Genomic DNA, 21,308 nt, shown 5'->3' on the forward strand with positions numbered 1-21,308 from the left:
CTATTGTGAATTTTAAAGTACGCTTATAGATCACATAGTGGATCAGGCAAAGGTTTAAGAAAAATACACAAGTTTACCCCATTACGTTCGTAGCATACACTCCCTGTTGGACTCTGACCCGGGGCAGCTGGAGATTTACTCTCTAAGTTGTGAGGAACAGCGCACACAACCTACCAGTCAAAAAAAAAAAATTTCCATTGCTAATCATTTCAGGAGCAGCACTGTGCAATATAAACTGAATTTTAATATCCTCTATACTATACACAGGGATGCATTTTGATATGATCCACAAGAGGATGTCATGCTGCCAAGTCTCAAACTTACAGTACATAAATTGACTGTAAGGGTTTTATGTAAAAACCCAAATTGAATCTTGACCATATTTTTATTAGTCAAGAAATGCCAGTGCTTGATATAATTTTAAAATAATAATCTTTACACTATAGCTCTCTTGCGTGCAAACTAAGGAGATGGGGAGAATCTTCCTTTTCTAATGTGAAAGATATGCAAATGTAGGGCCCTAAGAAAACACAAAGCATCAAAATCACTAACTTGTCCATTCATTCGTTCTTCAGGGAGGATTTCTGATTTTATCTTCACCAGTTTAACAGCAATGGGTTTCCCAGTCCGCCGGTCAGATGATACTTCAAACTCAACATCATCTAAAATAAAGAATATGCTATGCTTATTGCACTAATTTTTGCAAAATGGTATTTCATTTCCAAGCTCTACTTAACATAGCATTTGAACTGCTTTATATCAATGGTCTCAAAGACCTCTGGGACCAGTAACATCAGCATCACCTAGGAGCTTAGTAGAATGCAAATTATTGGGCCTTACTCCAGACCTATGCAAAAACAAACTTGGGATTAAGTATAGCAATCTGTGTTTCAACAAACCTTCCAATTAAATCTGATACATATTAAAGTTTCGGAACCAGTGCCTTAAAACAAGATAGCCACATCTTAAATCTTAGCTTTCACAGCATTTATACATACTACAAATGAAGCAATATAACATTCAGCAAGTTAAAAAGTCACCCTGTGGCCAGTGTTGTGGCGCAGCAGGTAAAGAAGCTGTCTGTGACGGCAGCATCCTATATGGGTGCTGGTCTGTGTCCTGGCTGCTCCACTTCTGATCCAGCTCTCTGCTAGTGGCCTGAAAGAAGCAGCAGAAGATGGCTCAAGTGCTTTGGCCCCTGTACCACACAGGAGACGCCAATGAAGCTTCTGTCTCCTGGCTTCACTCTGGCCCAAACCTGGCCACTGGAGTCATCTGCGGATTGAACCAGTAGATGGAAGATCTCTTTTTGTCTTGCCTTCTCTCTCTTGACTTTCAAAATAAATAAATAAATCTTAAAAAAAAAAAAAGTCACCCAATACCTCAACTTCCTCTTCTGCAAAGAATTCCTAACAAACAGGGTTGCTGTGAAGATTCACCAAAATATTGCTCTGACAGCATGCACCTAGAGCATCTAGTGTACCAAATATTCAGGATGTGAGGCAACTACTTTGTCAAAGATGTTTTAAAAACGGTACATTGAGACTTCAAAACTTCAGTTCTTCAGTAAGTCATTTTCATATGCCGAAGTGATTTCTGTGACATCCACCAAGATGAATTTTCAAATAGTCCAAGTAGTGGTATTCTAGGTAATATAAGTCCTATAAAATATGTTACCTGGTAAAAAAATCATAAGTATCATATTTTTGCTGGCTTCAAAATCTGAGTGCATGGGACTGGTGCTCTGGTGTAGAAGGTTAGCAGTGTTGGCATTACATATGAGTACCAGTTCAAGTCCCGGCTGCTCTACTTCTGATCCAGCTCCCTGATAATGCTCCTGGGAAAGCAGTAGAAGATGGCCCAGGTGCTTGGGCCTCTACATCCACATGGGAGACCTGGAAGAAGCTCTTGGTTTCAGCATGGCCCAGTCTTGGCCATTGCAGCCATTTGGGGACTCAATCAGTGAATGGAATATTTCTCTATTTATTCAAATAATTAAATCTTAAAAAAAAAAAAAAAAAAAAAAAAGATGAGTTTATTTCAGTGCAAAAGCCCTGGGAATACATGCACATGAGAAACCTTCAAGTAGTTCATAGAAAATGTCTATTATGAAAAAACTGTATGGGGGCTGACATCGTGGCTCACTGGGCTAATCCTCTGCCTGCAGTGCCGGCATCCCTTATGGGCACTGGTTCTAGTCCCGGTTGCTCCTCTTCCAGTCCAGCTCTCTGCTGTGGCCTGGGAAGGCAGTGGAGGATGGCCCAAGGGCTTGGGCCCCTGCACCCGCGTGGGAGACCGGGAGAAAACACCTGCCTCCTGGCTTCGGATCGGCGCGGTGCAGCGCCGGTTGTAGCGGCCATTTGGGGAGTGAACCAGTGGAAGGAAGACCTTTTTGTCTCTCTCACTGTCTATAACTCTGTCAAATAAATTAAAAAATAAAGGAAAAAGAAAAAACTGCATGGATTTCAAACTTTTTCATATTGAAATAAATCTACCTTTTATTTTCATTTTCCTACAAGCTTTCTAAAGTACCCTCAGAGAGGGGAGCAACAATTAAATCTCCCAAGTTTGGAGGTGGAGGGATAGCAGGTTAAGCCACTGCTTGTGACACTGGCAGCCCATGCTGGAGTGCCAGTTCAAGTCCCAGCTGTTCTGCTTCTGCTCCGCTCCTGGCTAATGTAACTGGGAGAGAAGAAAATGGCCCAAGTGCTTGGGTCTTTCCACCCACATGGAAAACTCCTGAGTTCCAGGCTCTGCCTTTGGCTTAGTTCAGTCTGAGCCACTGCAGCCATCTGGAGAGTGAGCGAGCAGATGGAAGGTCTGTCTCTCCTTATCTCTCTGTCATGCTCTGCCTTTTCAAATAATAAATCTTACCTCTCCCTCATCCAAAAAAGAAAAAACTCTCAAGCATCTATTATAAAAATACTCAAGGGGCCGGAACCACGGCTCACTTGGCTAATCCTCTGCCTATGGTGCCGGCATCCCACATGGGTGCCAGGTTCTAGTTCCGGTTGCTCCTCTTCCAGTCCAGCTCTCTGCTGTGGCCTGGGAAGGCAGTGGAGGATGGCCTAAGGGCTTGGGTCCCTGCACCTGCATGGGAGACCAGGAGGAAGCACCTGGCTCCTGGCTTCAGATTGGCATAGCTCCGGCCGTAGCAGCCATTTGAGGGGGTGAACCAACGGAAGTAAGACCTTTCTCTTTGTCTCTTTCTCTAACTCTATCTGTCCAAAACAAAACCAAAAGATCTTTTGCTCAATAAGTATTTCACCCCTAAAAAAGAAACCACTGTAACACAAATTAGGATTATACTAGTTTACACAAATATACTTCAGTGAGTTTAGTACTACTAAAAGACCAAAATTCTGACTAAAACACATTTTGAAAAGCACTCTCAGGAACATCCAAGAGAAACTTGAGATTACATTTTATAAAAGAACTGACAGATTACCTCCTACTTTTAAGTCCTGCAGGTTGCCATTATACTGTGAACAGTGGAAGAAGAGTCTAGCTTGACGTTCTGAACACTGAATAAATCCATAAGAGGTTAACAGTTTTTCAATAACCCCAGTTTCACGGAGTGCTGCTGAAGTACCATTGGGGTACCCATTGTGTCCATTGTTGTGGAGAAGGTTTGGATCAAAGCTCATCTGTTTTTTAAAAAAGAAAAAGATCAATACATATTGTTCTGTACATTATCTCCACAGCATACTAAATCTAATTAACAAATCATTAAATCTTCAATATAAAAGGAAAAAAGTTAAAGGGTTATGAGTTTTATTAATGGAAAGTTAATTTAGCTAATAAAACATTTCAGAGGAAACATTCTGGGGGAATTACCCCCATTTAAGTTAGAATTTTCACTTACTAGACAAAAATCTCTGGAATTTACTATTAAGGTAAAGCAACTACATTAGTAAAGGCTGACTTTATGTTAATTTTAAACTACTAAACAATTTCAGAACAATAGTTACTAATATTTAAGATGAGATATTAACACCTATTCTGAAAATTACACAGACCTTTTAGTATTACTTGTAAGCCATGCACCTTGAAGGCATAAAGTTAATAGATTAATGCAGTAAACTTTCTATGCAATGCTTTACCCACACTGGACAAGTTTGGACTAATGCATGTCCTTTAATAGAAAGTAATACAAAACAGTGAGAAAAATTCCAAGACAAAAGTCCAAGACAGCCAAGAGTATTTCCATTCTAAAAACGTTTTAGCACTTCACAGGTCCATTTAAAAGAACCCTTCACCTGAAATGTTCCACTTTCTAGATATTTATGAAATCTGTAAATACTGTCAATTGTTTCTTGGAAAAGATAAAGCAAAAGGAAATATTCTTCAATTGAAAAAGCAGCTACTTAGATGTAATACAATGGAATTTCTTTAGGTTATCAAGCATTATTACACACTATCACATTGGGTATTTTGTTTTATTATTTAGTTTTGGAAAGTTTGAGTGAAGCATAAAATAGGCCAAAATCTGTAAGAAAGGCTAGGCCTGTAATTTACTCGAGTAGCAACACTTTTAAATATTTAAAACTTTAGGCTCTTACCCTGAAAAACTGATTAAGCATTTTAAGTGAGATGTTGGGTATAATTTTTAAAAAGGGATATATTGGCTGGCGCTGTGGCTTAACAGGCTAATCCTCCGCCTTGCGGCACCAGCACACCGGGTTCTAGTCCCGGTTGGGGCACCAGATTCTATCCCGGTTGCCCCTCTTCTGGGCCAGCTCTCTGCTATGGCCCGGGAAAGCAGTGGAGGATGGCCCAAGTGCTTGGGCCCTGCACCCGCATGGGAGACCAGGAGAAGCACCTGGCTCCTGGCTTCGGATCAGCGAGATGCGCCGGCCGCAGCGTGGTGGCCACTAGAGGGTGAACCAACGGCAAAGGAAGACCATTCTCTCTGTCTCTCTCTCACTATCCACTCTGCCTGTCAAAAAAGAAAAAAAAAAAAAGGGGATATATTTTCATTAGGAAAAATATAATTACTAAAATTCTAGGGAGATAAACCGAAGCATAAGTAGTTAGGAAGGTCACTTCACCTCGTATCTATAGGTGGCTAAATTCTAATTCCTTCATACTACACTGTTCTTTGAAATACATTAATGCTAATTTTCATAAAAGCCCATAAAATATATTAACTGCCATCTTACCAATAAGAAAATAAGACACACAGAGGTTAAACTTGCCATAGTCATGCAGTGGCCAATTTAAACCAAGAAGGTCTATCTCCACAACATGGGCTCTAAACAACAGCTTCTCAAACTTAAGTTACCTGGCAATTTGGTTAAAATCAGATTTGGAGGTGGTAGGGGTGGGGACTTGGATCCTCCATTTCTAACAAGATCCAAGGTAACAATCAATGCTTGATTCTTGGACACATTTTGAGCAGCAAGGTCCTAAACCACTTAAGTTCTCTCTCAAGATTCAAGGTTAAAGAGATGATTAGGCAAGTTAGACAGTCTTCAGGGCATTTTAACCAGACCGAGAGGGCCTAAGTCATGCTATTAACACAAAGCAAGACAAGTTTGGATCACTGCTTTCCTGACTTACAGATCTCTGATACGTGGGGGTCCTTTTTTGTTTTTTAGTCCCAGGTGAGGTAGAAGATGAAGACAAAGGTAAAGAGAGTGAAGGAGGGGCTGGAGGAGGGGGATGAGGATCTGATGATACACTAAACACGTTTTCCATCTCAAACAGCTGTAGTAACATAGCAATGTTTCAAACTATGATCAGTAACCATGTAATGCACATTTCATAGTCAATCTTTGTACACACATCAGGTCCAGCAAAACAAAACTCAATCATTTTTTATTATGCAGGAAAAATATAACATTAAAAAGCCAAACTGAAACATTTAAAAAACTCAATCACTAACCCATGGTTTCTACAATTTTTTAAATGCCATAAGGATGCTCTGTCACTGGAGTGAATCTATTCAGCCCAATGTCTTCTCAATGACCAGCAACTTTAAAATCCAACCTTCTATTTCAGTGCTCTCCTTTAAAGTAGATTACACACAGGTAATCCAACTGGGTGCGGAAATAAAGAAGTAAATTTTTTTTGCCCAGAGATTAAAATGATCTTTCATAAATACTAAATATTTATAGTAGAGGTCTGAGTCGGCATGTCATATGGTCACGTCTCAAGACTGTGTGGAAAGTAGAGAACATAACAGGTTGATAATGAAGCCCTCGCTCATTTATTTGTTCTCAGTATATTACAGTTAAAATATGCCCAATTAAGTGGCCATACAATTTAGTTATCTAGCTTAACTATCCTTACAAATGTAAAAATTGTTGAAAAAGAATCCCACAGAAGAAACCTCAGATGGAATATAAGGCAAGTATAGGCAAAGAGTTTAGAAGCTAACACTTCTATTCCTAGTACTGGTTCTTTAACTTCCACATTATGAAAGAATTGTCCACCTAATGAAACCTGACAAACATACCAAACAGTCAAGGTCTAGATTATATGAACTCACAATTGTAACAAAACACACTACACGTATATTGTCCAAGATACTAACTCAGGATAAAGTTTTTAAATAAAATACTTAAAAACTAAGCATCCAGAACGTAGTATTTCCAATGAGAATGAAACATTTCTGCACTGTTAATAGCAAACTACTTAATAATGCTTATTTCACCTTTATCCTGTTTATCTACCACTGTTTTACAACTCAGACACAACACATTTTATGTTTTTAACTAACAAGCAGTATGATCAAACTAATTTGAGGATTATTCTTTTGGATCACTAACTTACAGCAGGCCTTTTAAGTTCTTTTTTTCTATGTTTAGGCTGTAGTTCTCATTATGCAAATAAAATATGACTTGTGATAAGCCAAAAAAAGCTGCAGAAAAAGACTCTCAAGTCTCCAGTCCTGCCATAAATACCTGCAAGTTACAGGTGAGAATCCTATTTTTCCTCAACAAAGAAAAAACCAGCCAAAATTGGAAGGAATTAGGCTAGTGTCCCTTTCTATGTCAGGGATTTAGGCTGTACTGCTCGAGTTTTATCCATAAATACACACCAAAAGAGCAAAAAAAGAGCTTTCCCTCTCTCCCAGCATCTTTGATGACTTGAGCTTTCTCTCCAGCCTTTATCCATTTGGAATGGGGCTTGTTTCCCAAAGGGAAAAACATACCAAATGACTCTAGACATGATAAAATGTTAACACTTTTCTTTTCAAAGAATTGCCAATAATTTGGCTGAACTCTATTTCTATAGCACTGTAAAGTGATTTTTTAACCAGCACCAAACACTTTCAAGAAGTACCATTAAACAAAGTGGAAGTTCTTGTAAAAACATAGATAAAAGTAGAAGACTAATGGAAAGAGCAAACAGCTGAACAAACTGGTTTATTTAAAAAAAAAAAAGTTAAAAGATACATGCACTCAGAAAAGAGGTGGTGGTGGAAAGAAGGGACAGGTATGTAAATGTTAGCTGGTTTTTAACATGGGGAAAAAATTCAATTGCTTGCTTCATAGCATACAAAACACACATTCCAAGTGAACTGAGTTGAACCCCTAAGAAATATTAGAGAATCAGATGTGTACTCACATATTTATAAAAATATGTGAGACTTTCTAGATGTGAAATCATTGGAAAAAATTGTGCAGGAAAGGATCAATATTTGATTATATAAAAAAAAGTACATTTAGGAGCTGTCGCTGTGGTGCAGCAGGTTAACGCCCTGGCCTATAGCACCGGCATCCCATATGGGCGCCAGTTTGAGTCCCGGCCACTCGTCTTCTAATCCAGCTCTCTGCTATGGCCTGGGAAAGCAGCAGAAGTTGGTCCAGGTCCTTGGGCCCCTGCACCCACGTCGGAGACACGGAAAAAGCTCCTGGTTTCTGGCTTCAGATGGGCACAGCTCTGGCTGTTGCAGCCAATTGGGGAGTGAACCAGCAAATGGAAGACCTCTCTCTCTCTGCCTCTCCTCTCTTTGTGTAACTCTTTCAAATAAATAAATAAATTTTTTTTTTTAAAAAAAAAGTACATTTATACTAAACCCTAAAGAAACTGATACTTAGAATTAAAAATATTTCAGTGCACTAAAATTTAAGCAAATCAAACTGCAGAACAAAAACTTCTTGAGGGCAGTGACTTTCTGTTCAAAGCTAAATCCTGGGAGTCTACAGAAATAGTGCCCAGAATACAGTAGGCACTGATTTGCTGAATTATCGATAAATAAAAAGATAAATGAAAAGAATTATTCTTGAGGATCATTTATCATTATGCACAAAACCTTTAAAACATACAAAAAAACCTCAAGGCTGGTACTGTGGTGCAGCAAGTAAAGCTGCTGCCTGTAGTACCAGCATCCCATATGGGTGCTGGTTCAAGTCCCAGCTGCTCCACTTCTGATCCAGCTCTCCACTATGGCCTGGGAAAGGAGTAGAAGGTTGCCCAAGTCCTTGGGCCCCTGCACTTGCATGGCAGACCTGGAAGAAGCTCCTGGCTCCTGATCCGCACAGCTCTGGCTGGTGCGGCTATCTGTGGAGTGAACTAGCGGATGGAAGACCTCTCTTTCTCTGCCTTCGCCTCTCTTTGTAACTCTACCTTTCAAATAAATAAATCTTTAAAAATAAAGGAGAGAAAACCCTCTATTTTGGCAATAAAAAATCCAGATAATTTGTTTTATCATTATTCATATTCCAAAGTAGCAAAGATAACACTTCAAAACATTTAAAAATTAAAAAAAAAATGGGCTAAGAATAATCCATATGCTTTTACCATAGTAAAATGGTGCAGTTTCTCTGAGATGCAGTTTAGCAACATGTATCAAAACACAAAGGTATTTTCTGAATAATTTTACTGCAGGAAACTTCCCCTTAGGAGATCCGAAACCTGGACAAGTTTTAGGTACAAGTATATTCACTCAAACATTCTGGTAAGAAATTCCTGGACACAATCTAAAGTCTAACACTTCACAGTTCAAGAAGTCATGGTAGTTTACATAATGCTAAGCAGTCATTAGGATATACAAAAATATGAGTACACTGTAAAATGAAATGAGAAATACAAGATATTTATATGACTTCAACTCTATTATAATAAAAGACCAGAAAATAACCTAATTTAAGGTTTATAAATGAGAAAACAGGTGTCTGAAGGGCAGAAAGCTAAAAATGGTAAATATGGGAACAAAATCCAGTTGACTCCTCACCTCATCCTTAAACCACTGTCTTATTCATTCAACCAAATCTTGAGTACCTATAATGCAGCAGTACTATTCTAGGATCTATTCATATAGTAGTCAATACGAGAGACAAAAATCTCTAAACTTATGAAATTTAGACTTTTAACCATCGCCCCATTTTTTTTAAAAAAATGTATTTATTTGAAAGTCAGTTATAGAGAGAAGAGAGAGAGGGAGAGAAAGAGATCTTCCATCTGCTGGTTCACTCCTCAGATGGCTCAACAGCCAGCGCTGGGCCACATTGAAGCCAGGAGCCAGGTTCAATTCATCCAGGTCTCCTGGATGCAGGTGGCAGAGGCACTAACACTTTGGCCATCTTCCACTGCTTTTCACAGGCCATTAGCAAGGAGCTGGATCCAAAGCAAGGACACAAACCAGTGCACATATGGGATGCTGGCATCTTAGGCTGTGGCTTATCCGCTATGCCACAAAGTCAGCCCCAAACATTTCCCTTTCTACTATTAAAATAGAAAAAAAAAAAAAAAATCATTAACAGAACTAATCCCCTTTTACTAAAAGCGGAACTGTTAAGAATATCAGGTCAAATCTAAACTTCACTTCGAACACACACACAAAAAAAATCAACCGAAGTTCTCTCAAGCACATTGAGTAGAATTCAGAAGGCTGGCTTTGAGTTCTGATTCTGAAGGACAGTTAACTTTATTTCTCTGGGATTGTTTGCTCAAATGAAAAGAGAGCCTAAGTGGTTCCAAGTTTCCTTGGTGTGCTTCTGTTGGGTGGGAGAGTCAAAACTGTAAGTGACATAATTTTTTCTTTTGATATCTCTGAGTTCCTTTTTCCCTAATCATGACTATTCGGCTTCTACTGACAAGGAAACAGTTTATAAAAATTGGCCTATTTCAGCTTGTAAATGTCCTGATTTTTCAAATCAGGTGTTGGAACTTTGGAGCATGGCTTCTATCCCTAGTAAAAAACCTGAGAGTCAATGAATTTTAAAAAAAAAACAAAAACAAAAAAACAGAGGCCAGCACTATGGCGCAGTGGATTAAAGCCCCACCCTGCACCTATCTCTCTCTTTGCTTCTCCTCTCTGTGTAACTCTTTCAAATAAATAATTCTCTAAAAAAATTGACTAAAGTCTGTAAAATCAAGAGACATAATCACTCAGTACCAAGACAAAAGATGAAATGTACTTTAATGAAAAATTATTTAAAATCTATCCAGGAGAGAGCACTTAGTACAGCTGGAGCTTCTCTAAGAGACCAAATACATTAAAAGAGCAGAATGTATTAATATAATCCTGTGTGGAAAAATATCAGTTTGAGTCATAAACACTCCTTTTGTCTTAAAGGAGACAATAAATTAATCTAGTATTGCTATTTTCATTCTAGATAGCAACAAAAAAATCAAAGTGTTATACTTAATCAGAAAATCTAGAACCATGGTATTCATTTTTAAAAACAAGAAAACTACAAACTTACCTCGCAATGATAATCAAATATTGCACTTTCAGTAGTATTTGCTGACTCTTCTTTTTCAGCACACGTTTCAAAGGATGAAAGTTGCTAGTATTAAAGAGCGAGAGAAAATGATCTATCAAGCTAATAAAGAATACAACTGCTGCTGCACCGGGCAATCTCACAGTACAGCACTGAAGAAAACAAAGACTACTAGCAGCGTTGGGAAGTGCTCTTTCAAAGCTGTTGAGTAGGCACAAACTTCTTGTTTCAGATCAAGTGTTGTGTCTTCAACTTAAGTGTACTCTTCTTTGGTCTTGTTGGTTGTTTCGAGGTTTGTTCTTTGCCTGATCTGAACTTGAAGCAGCAGTTTCAGGTGGTAAAGTCTGTTCTGTTACACTTCATACTGGGAACAAAAAACATATGTACAACATACAGGGGAGAGTTAGGAACAGAGGGCGAGAAGATGGACAAAATTACTTCATTAACTTATAATCATGAGTCAAGCAAGTAAAGCAGGAAACTTCCAAGCAAACTCATTTGATATCTGTACAATCTCTGAAGTACTAACAACCACCTCCTTTAGTAACAACACTTAAGATCAAGTTATCCAGTTTTTACTGACCAAATAAGCTTGAAGTTATACAGAATATTCAATTTAGTATAAGCACCCTGCAACTGTTAGATTTTATGGAAAACATAACAATATTTCCTGTCAGAGATTTTGCAATCTTGCTGAGAAGACAGGAGTTATATATGGAGAAAAATCAGGAACACAAGACAGAAAGCTAACAAAATTAATCTGCTCAATTAATACTTGAATTCCTATGTCACATACTATACCAGAAATACTACTCATTTTTTATTCACTACTGTATGTGCATCAAAATAACATGGTGCACACAGAGGCTTGTTAAGAGGTAGAGTATGAACTGAACCTGGAAACAAAAGGCAGAATTTTAGAAGAAACAACTGAATGAATATTTTAGGCATGAAATATAACACAGGCCATCTCAGAAAATGTTACTAAATTCCAAGTCTCTTGCAAGCAAGGACCAGGTATTATATAATCTTCATACTACACATCAAAAGTTTTCTGCAAGAATGTTTGAGGCAACAAGTGTGATTGCTTGTTTCAGAGGAAAATAGGCTAGCCTGGCCAGAACAGAAGGCTGGGCTGAAGTGAAATGGAGTGTGTGCTCCAAAAGCTGTTTGGAGCTGATTATGAAGCATTTCAACTTGATAAATGAGTAAAAAAGTCCTAGTTTTTGATAGAAATATTAAGTCTTAAAATCCTTTAGGAACTGACTGAAGCAAACATAAATGTCATTTGAGATGTTTAGAGTAAATAGATGAGAAATGTCTGGGGAAAATGTAAATACATTTAGAAATAAAAAATACAATTCTGCTTTACATGAATTATAAAATTATAAATGATTAATTTGCACTGCTCTCCCATGTCAACTAAAGTGGCGCTGTTAACAGATGATTTGCATAGGGAGAAGAAAAAGGTGGATATACTAAGCATCAGCAATAATTGTGAGGGGGCTGGTGCTATGCCTCAACAGGGCAAGCCACAGCCTGTAGTGCTGGTGTCCCACTTGGGGACCAATTCGATTCCCGGCTGCTCTATTTCCAATTCAGCTCCCTGCTAATGTGCCTGGGAAAGCACGGGAGGACAGCGAAGTGCTTAGGCCCCTATACTCATGTGGGAGACCCCGATGAAGCCTCAGGTTTCTGGCTTCAGTCTGGCCCAACCCTGGCCGTGGTGGCTGTTTGGGGAGTGCACTAGTGGATAGAAGACCTAACTCTGCCTTTTAAATCTTAAAAAAATAAAAAAATAATAACTGTGAGAGGTGACAGCTGGTAAAATAACTTAGACTAGGAGAACTAAATTCCAATCACTGATACCATTAAACAGGTTTAGCATTTCTAATCCTAAAATCCAAAATGTTCAGTTAACCAAAACTTTGAGTGCTAACATGATACCAAAAATGTTTTGAGATTCTGAGATTTGGGATGCTTAGCCAGTAAAGTCTCTGCAAAAAATTCTGTGGTATAGGCAGGTTAAGTTGCCACTTGGGACTCTAGGAGCAGCGGTTCGAAACCCAGCTGGTACATTTTCAATCCAGCTCCCTGCTAATACACCTGGAAAAGCAGTAGCAGAAGGGCCAAGTCCTTGTGCCTCTGAACCCAGGCGGGAGATATGGATCAATTTCCCAGTTTCAGCCCAGCTCAGCCCCAGCCACTGCCAGCGAACCAGCAGATGGAAGATGGATCCCTCTCTCCCAACTCTGCCTTTCAAATAAATAATAATCTTAAAGAACACTACTTGCTTAAAAACTAACGGCAGGTGCTTGGTGCGACAGTTAAGATGCTGCTTGGGACACCTGTACCCCTTATCAGAGTGCCTGAGTTTGAGTTCCAGCTCTGCTTCTGACCCAGCTTCCTTCTATTGTGCATCCTGGGAAGGCAGATAAATGGCTCAAGTACTTAGGTTCCTGTCAACCACAGGGATACCTGGTTAAGCTCCTGGCTTGAGCCTAGACCAGAACTTTACTGTTGCAGGTATTTGGGAGTAAGCCAGTAGGAAGACTGTCTCTGCCTTTCAAAGAAAATGAAGGAAAAACCATATCTCTAGCCCCACCTCAAGATGCTTCTGACGGGCAGCCAGGGTTAAGAACCACTATTCAAGACGTCACTACCTTTCTCCACTTTCTACTCTCTCCAGTCCTTTACCTCATTTCTTCCCTTAATCTTTAAACACAACTACTGGGTGACTGCTAAATTCTAGTTGCCTTTGCTCACATGGGCTTTTCCACAAGGAATTTAAATTTTGCTATCTTAGGATGGGAGTTGTACTGCTGTGGATTATACTATTGCTTGAACACCTCCAACCCATACTGGAGTGCTGGTTCAAGTCCCAACTACCCCGCTTCCTACCCAGCTCCCTGCTTGCTAATATGTCTGGGAAACAGTAGATGATAGTTTAAGTATGTGAGCCTCTGACATCTACGTGGGAAACTTGAATACAGCCTGGGCCTGGCTTAGCCCTGGCTGTAGCAGACACTTGGGGCGTGAACCAGGGTATGGAAGATCTCTGTCGCTCCCTGTTACTGTCTTTGAAATACATTTTTGCTAGCTATAAAGTGACAAAAGAAAACCTTTCTTAACTATTACAGCACAAACTTTGATTACTTTCTTAATTTCTAATAAATGAGACAGATGTACCCACTCACTGACTCAATGTCTGATCAACTTTTCGGGTACCAAACCATTTTTTTTTAAAAAAGATTTATTTATTTATTCGAAAGGCAGAGTTACACAGAGAAAAGAGGAGGAGAGGGGGGAGGGAGGGGTAGGGAGAGGGAGGGAGGGAGAGGGAGAGGTCTTCCATCTGTTGGTTCACTCCCCAATTGGATGCAATGGTCAGAGCTGTGCCGACCCAAAGCCAGGAACTTCTGGGTCCCCCACGTGGGTGCAAGGGCCCAAGGACTTGGGCCATCTTCCACTGCTTTCCCAGGCTATAGTAGAGAGCTGGATTGGAAGAGGAGCAGCCGGGTCTCAAACCGGCGCCCATATGGGATGCTGGCGCTGTACCATAGTGCCAGCTCCCAAACCATTTCTGTACTTTGTTTACTTCATGTGTCTGATTGTATATGTACCTGGGTCTTCCAATTGTATTTCAATTTTCTGAGAAGCAGACAAGTTTATTACTTCATCAAAACATCAGGATTATTGGAGGGCCAGTCTTGGCCTATTACTATCTAATAAAGCTCAAGGAAACCTACCAACAATTATGAAAAATTGAAGTGGCTGAATGAGTATTTTCACAGCTATGAGATTTCTATAATTAAATGTTTTCAATCAAATTAACACTGAAGGACCTAAAAACTGTTGGTCAGGCATCAGTGAAATTAGCTATCTATTCAGGTCAAGATTATTAACATTCATTGGTGGTACTGACAACTTCTTGTGCCTTAATTCTCTGGATATAAATGTATCTCCCTCCATCTCCTCCAAAGCTAGACAGAATCACAAAAAAAAAAAGGTACCACTCAAAATTGTTACTAGTTAGGTAACAATTCAAAAGTTAATCTGAGGGGCTGGCACTGTGGCATAGCAGGTTAAGCTGCTGCCTGCAGCATTGGCATCCTATGTGGGTGCCGATTCTAGTCCTAGCTGCTCCACTTCCGATCCAGCTCTCTGCTATGGCCTGGGAAAGCAGCAGAAGATGACCCAAGTCCTTGGGCCCCTGTACCCCCATGGGAGACCTGGAGGAAGTTCCTGGCTCAATAGGCGCAGCTCCAGCTGTTGTGGCCAGACGAAGAGTGAACCAGCAGATAGAAGATCTCTCTCTGCCTCTCCTCCTCTCTCTGTGTAACTCTGGCTTTCAAGTGAAATAAATAAATCTTAAAAAAAAAAAAAAAAAGTTAATCTGAGTCTCCCTGACTACTGATTGTAATCAACTTTTTTTCCCCTTTGCTTAATATGGACACAGTATCGTTACTAATTATTATTATGTCACAATGTTTCAGGAGCTAAAGCTAAATCTTTTACTTGGACAGAATCCAAATGGCTATTCCCTATGTTATCTGTCTTAAAATTATAACCACCTGTTTCATTTACTATTTGCCTTGGGTCGCTGCTTTATCTCAAAGGCCTAACAGAAGCCAGTGACACAGTAAGCATTAAACTGAAACATGTTGAGCTAATTTATTTATGTGCTAAAAAATCCATCTCAAATTACACTACCCACTTTATCATTCTGACAAATCAATCTGAAAGTAAGACAGCACTCACTGGATAAGAATGGTAATGAAAGGGGCTGGAGCTATGGTGTAGTAGGTTAAGCCTCCACCTGCAGCACTGGCATCCCATACGGGTGCCAGTCCAAGTCTCAGCTGCTCCACTTGTGATCCAGCTCCCTGCCGATGGCCTGGGATAGCAGTGGAAGACAGCCCAAGTGCTTGGGTCCCTGCACTCCTGATGGGCCCAACTCCAGCCGATGCAGCCATTTGGGGAGTGAACCAGCAGATGGAAGACTTGTCTGTAACTCTGCCTTTCAAATAATTTTTTTAAAAAGGCAATGAAAACCTAAAAAGGTCTCTCCACCTATCTCCCTTCTTTCTAGGACTTTCTTCCTTTGCGAGGAAGAGCAAACACCTTTACAGGTCAAAGTTCTCAACTGCCTAACATTTCATTTCACCAAGTGTCTTACTTAAATTTTCCAATTGGAAACCTGACTTAACGTCATTATTTCTTGATGCATTAACTTGTCATAAGTTCATGTGTAACACATTTTGCTATAACCTATTTAGCTTTGGTGCTTAACAGGTTTGAATTCACTGTTACTTTGGGATCTAAGTAAACGATAAAGTTTAGATAACTAACCAACTTAAAACATCTGTCACCTCCCACTGAGAAGATATAAAATTGATACTACTAAACATACAAAACCAGTAGAGACAACTGTGCTAGGCCATTAATGACCTGAATAGCTACTAACATATTTATCTGTTGTTACATACACAAATACTTTGAAGTAGGACATATGCCAGAGCGGAAAGAAGCTGAAGAAAGCTCCAGGAACATCAGAGAACAATGTAGATGAACACAGTCCAACAGAAATATAGTGCAAGCCACATGCGAATGTGTAATTTAAAGTTTTCTAGCTATTAGATTAAAATCAAAACAGATGGAATAGATTTTAATTCCATGTCTTATTTAAACCAATTACAGTCAAAATGTAATCACTGTCCTGGTTACCATAAAAATACAGGATTTTTACACTGCTTGAAATCTGGCATTATTTTACATTACAACACATTTCAATTCAGACTAGTGACAGTTTAAAAGCACAAAAGCTACATGTGGCTAGTGGCTACCACACTGGACAGTGGGGATGGGATGGGGTAGTACTGATGTAGCTAATAAAGAAACAGCAAATCCAAGGCTTTGGGGCAAATGTTTTCAGTAATAAAAGGAGGCACCATGTAACAGAGCTTGTGGCTATTAAAAAGAAGGAGTGCAAATCACTAACTGATTAGTACTGGCTGTAGCCTCAAACCAATGGACAGCTTACATGTGCAAAATGTGAGAATTGCTGATAAATCTATTTTCAACTACACACTAATGTTTTACCTCAGCAGAAAAGGATGTTATTTTATAGTTCTGTATTGTTGCTTTTAACTAGGTATTCACACATGTTAAGTGGAAAACATTCTAATATCAAGACAAAGGAATTTTTAAAATACTGCTTGAGCATAAGTTAAATACACAAGAAATGATGGAATTCAAGAAAATGAGTCTCCCACCACAGACATTCTAGTTACTAAATCCTATTAAATACAACTGCCATTTTTCTAACTGTAGTAATTCTCTATTACGAAAAATGCCAGTTTTTACAGCTCTCCATAAGACAGTTTGTCTCAAGTATCCTAAAGCAGTTCCCCCTTTGTTTTTTGAAAACACAACGCTAGAAGGCACACCACTTGTGTTTATTTAATAAGACCTAAATATTTTTATTTCATTTTGCAATACAGTACTAAAATCCATCCCCTCAAAAGTCTGTCCAAAAACAATTTGCACGTTGCAAGTACTTTGTTGAAAGTATGGCCTTCACAATGTGAACTTATTACAACTGAACTATATACCTGAAAAAGGTTAAAACAATGTTTTGTACATTTGCCCTAATTAAAACAAACAAGACATGTGAGTGTCTTTAGAAGGGGGAGGGGAATACAGGGGTGAGATAAAGCAGGAGAGTATGTCAGCTTTCACCCTGTCAATTCTCATTGCTAAGAATTTACCAGAATTATCAACCATACTCTTTAAAGGTCACTCTTAAGTCAGAACTTATTTACAAAAAAAGAAAACCTATCTTCTGGGCCTCAAATACTTTACTTTTCAACTCAGCTGCTATAAATACTCATCTCGATGGTAAACATCCAGAGCAGCTGCAAAACCACTCAAACTACTACCATCTCTTTTATTTCGGTCCTAGGGCTAAAAGGAAACAAAAAGAAAAAAGGTTGAGTATTTATCTAGGTTTCATGACTTAGGTATACACCTATTCAAATATATAAACCCCCTCTTTACCCACTCCAAGGATACCCATTATTGGTTAGTCCCAAAAGAACAAGGTATAATACATAATACCTCTCAACACAGTATTGAGAATGTATGCCTTATAATAACCCAAAATGAAAATTACTCAGCATCTTGGTATAGTGCAGTTTCCAATAGTGGGCTGTAATTCGGAAATCTACATTTGAAAAAATAAAGTTGGCAGACCTAGGTGCGACCTGCCGGTCCTTAGCAGCCCCATAAAAACCAAAGGCTCTCAAAAGAAACAGATTTAACTACCGGAGCCTTAGAGCATCCTCCCTCCCGAGCACATTTTAAGAGCAAAACGAGATAATTAACTGATCCCAAAGTGTTCAGATTATTCCCCCCTCCCCCCGACTGAAGGCTGGGTTAGAGAACACTGCCTGCCATCTGGGTGTTTCTAAGGGAAAACCTTAAAGCAAAAGAACAGGAAAAAAAAAAAGCAGCTATAAGATTTGGTATTGATAAAACATCAGATTGGCAAAAACCTCAAACGTTTGCTCCGACTGGAGCTCTAAAAAAACCAACCACACAGAATGACAAAGCCAAGCCGTTCATTGCACAATGCTGGCCAAGCGCTTGCACCATAGAGCCGGAGGAGGTGGTGGGGAAGCCACCACTCGACTCTCCCAGCGCACGCCATTTCCTCACGATACTGGGGTGGGAGCCACGTGCCCAAAATATTAGCGGCTGGTTTCCTTTCTCAAGAAACCCAAGGGAGATGAACAGGGGACGTCGGATGCTGACCCCCAGCTCTAGCCGGCTGGAAGTGAGGGTGCCAGTTTTGCCGCGTAACTGTGCCAGACGCGGCTGTGGAACCGACGTTTCTCTAGGCACTTCCTTAGATGGAGCGGGGTCTCAGTCCACACACAAAAGAAGGCGCCACTGCCGCACTGCGCTCTGGTCCTCGTAGTCTGCTTCCCAAGCAGGTGACAGCCAGGAAACTGAGAGTCAAGAGTAGGCCCCTCTCTTCTGCCTCGGGCTCTTCCAACCTAACACAAAGGACCGCGCCACCACCCCCTCGCCCCGCCCGCCGGGACCTGTAGTTCTCACTTCCCCCGCCAAGCCGCAGAGGGGGAGGCGGCCAGACTACAGCTCCCAGCAGCCTCCGCGCCGCAGCCCCGCACCCTCTGCCTCCATCTTGGCTGCGGTCGGAACCTCCATTTTCGCTCCCTCCCCCCACTTTAGTCACCACCACCACTGCCACCACGCGCGCCCCCCGGCCTCAACTCCTCGCTTCGGTTTTGAGGCCTGACACGAAGCCCAGACAGTTGAAGGAGGACGAATGGGGAAATCCGGGGCAAGAACTCAGGGTGAGATCCACCCTACCCGGAGCTCTAGCAGTTCCCACCTTGACTCAGAAGTCTCTCCCATTAGTCCTGGTCTTCTCATCCGCCTTTAGCCAGGCTTCTCGCTACCCCTAAGTGGACCCGGAGGTCGTACTCACCCCAACAGCTCAGCGCCCCCTCTCCAGCGCCGCCATAAGCAGCACGGCCCGGTACGTAGGAATAAATCTCGCTTCTCTCGCGAGAGTTGCAGGCTCCAAGCGCGTGCACGGGAAAGGCGGGGCGGGGAGGGGGCTGTGTGCTCCTAATACGCTTGCGCACGAGGGCTGAGTGACGCTAACCAGTGCGCTGCGCTTAACCACAAGCAAGATGGAGGCTGGTTTTTCTCCGGGTTGTACTGCGGGAAGCAATCTCGATGTTTACTGACTCTGCTGGGACGCTAGGGGCGGGGTGGTGAAGGATTTAAGGCGTCTCTGGTCATTGCAGGACTAAATATGTTTTAGAGAGCGAAATTGGATTAAACTTTGAGGACTAATGATTCTGTGGGCGTATCAGGGAAAACAGGATTTCCCAGGGATAACCCAGAAGTCCTAAAACCTTAATTTCTCACAACGCAAGCATTCCTTCTTTTATCTACTACAATTAGACGAATTTATAGAGTCAGGTTTTTAATAAGGTAATTTGAAAGTCTAAGTGAGACCTTTGTCTTCAAGAAATACATTGCAACAGATCAAAGAGCGAGCAAGCCTGCATAATCAGTTAAACCACACTTTAAATTCCTTCAGCCCTAGTTACCGGAAGATATTCACAATGTTATCAGATAATCGAAGAGACTGAATCAGTAATTAAAAGGCTGAAATCAGGGCAAAGGGATGGTTCATCCAATGGGAGAAGGAGGAAAATGGTAAATTCTGGCCACAGAAAAATCCAATTTATTATCCCATCAAAGGATACAGCACGCTCCTCTAGTGAGACTAATGCTTTTCACAGGTTCAGTAGCTCACTCCACAATAGTGGATAAACAGTGACCACTCTCCTACCCACCCAGTTTTCACTTTTGGGGGAGGGTAAAGATAACTTCCTAGGCATACTGCCAGTTGGACCTCTGCAGACACAGGCTTGGCTCTGAAAAGCTTTCCTTTTATACAAAGAAATTTACATTAGTAAAGTAAGCTACTGATTCAGAGGTTTTCGTTCCAGAAGTCCCACTTGTCTGCCTAGGAGAGATCTTTTCACAGGTGAAAGATTAGAGAATTGACACCTGGCTCAGAGAGAGGTGGACACAGGTGGTTCTCTGAAAGCTGCTACCTGAAAACTGCGTAACCAGACAGACTTTGATTGCATGCAGTTCCTCTCCTAAATCTCCCATGGCTGGAGTGGCCACCTCTACCTTCAGGAGTGCCCAGCTGCTATTCTTTTGTGTAATGCAAGATTATTACATAAACTTCAACTATCTGACTCACACTTTGAATCAGTCTTATCCTTTGAATGTGGCCCCATGCCTGTGCATGTGATACATTTCTTTCCCAGTTAATCTGCCTAGTGTCCGTTCATTTTGCAGATTAAGGTTATTTAGCCTTCAGGGGGAAAAGAGAAAATTTAAAACTTCCCTATGCTTTTAACGCATGTGTTCAGCATCTCATACGTGCAATTTCTGGGAACTACATAGTAGTAAAAAAAGGACATGGGTCCCGTTCACAAGGAACTTTAATCTAACATCATTAAATAATCACAAAAGTAAATCCAAAGATAGATACTAGAATACATGCAACAAAGGAAATATTCTCAGTATTAAGAGTAAGTATATAGGACCAGTGCCGTGGCTCACTTGGTTAATCCTCTGCCTGTGGTGCCGGCATCGCATATGGGCACTGGTTCTAGTCCTGGTTGCTCCTCTTCTGGTCCAGCTCTCTGTTGTGGCCCGGGGAAGGCAGTGGAGGATGGCCCAAGTGCTTGGGCCCTGCACCCCGGTGGGAGACCAGGAGGAGGCATCTGGTTCCTGGCTTTGGATCAAAGTAGTTCTGGCGGTGGCAGCCATTTCGGGGGTGAACCAGTGGAAGGAAGACCTTTCTCTCTTTCACTGTCTAACTCTGTCTAATAGGAGTATATAATTTCCAGTTCTGAGCAAATTGCCTTGAGTTTCTAAGAGAAAGCAATAGCCTGTTTCTAGTCAAAGATTTCCTCTCTACCTCTGGTGCTGTTGATCTAATCCCAGGCATACCACCTCAAAGCTGCCTCTTTGCTCTCCTTGATGCCTTTCCACATTATCCTAAGCACA

At 40.8% G+C, this 21,308-nt stretch overlaps 1 protein-coding gene across 3 annotated transcripts in view; it reads right to left on the minus strand.

Annotated features, from left to right (window-relative positions):
- CSDE1 (cold shock domain containing E1) overlaps positions 1–19,300 on the minus strand; it is a 42,337-nt gene extending 23,037 nt beyond the window's left edge. Inside the window, exons 1-6 of one of the 3 annotated variants that reach the window (XM_062192022.1) lie at positions 19,192–19,300; positions 10,659–11,040; positions 5,563–5,709; positions 3,449–3,647; positions 553–662; positions 78–170 (exon numbers count right to left, since the gene is read on the minus strand). In XM_062192022.1, coding sequence (XP_062048006.1) covers positions 78–170; positions 553–662; positions 3,449–3,647; positions 5,563–5,700 — 540 coding nt within the window. In that variant the 5' untranslated portion in view covers positions 5,701–5,709; positions 10,659–11,040; positions 19,192–19,300. Of the gene's footprint in view, positions 1–77; positions 171–552; positions 663–3,448; positions 3,648–5,562; positions 5,710–10,658; positions 11,041–19,191 lie in introns of those variants that run through there. The other 2 variants (XM_062192024.1, XM_062192023.1) reach the window with 2 other exon arrangements.
- Positions 19,301–21,308: the final 2,008 nt, after the last annotated feature.

This window comes from Lepus europaeus, chromosome 5, assembly GCF_033115175.1.
Source record: "Lepus europaeus isolate LE1 chromosome 5, mLepTim1.pri, whole genome shotgun sequence".
Taxonomy (NCBI): domain Eukaryota; kingdom Metazoa; phylum Chordata; class Mammalia; order Lagomorpha; family Leporidae; genus Lepus; species Lepus europaeus.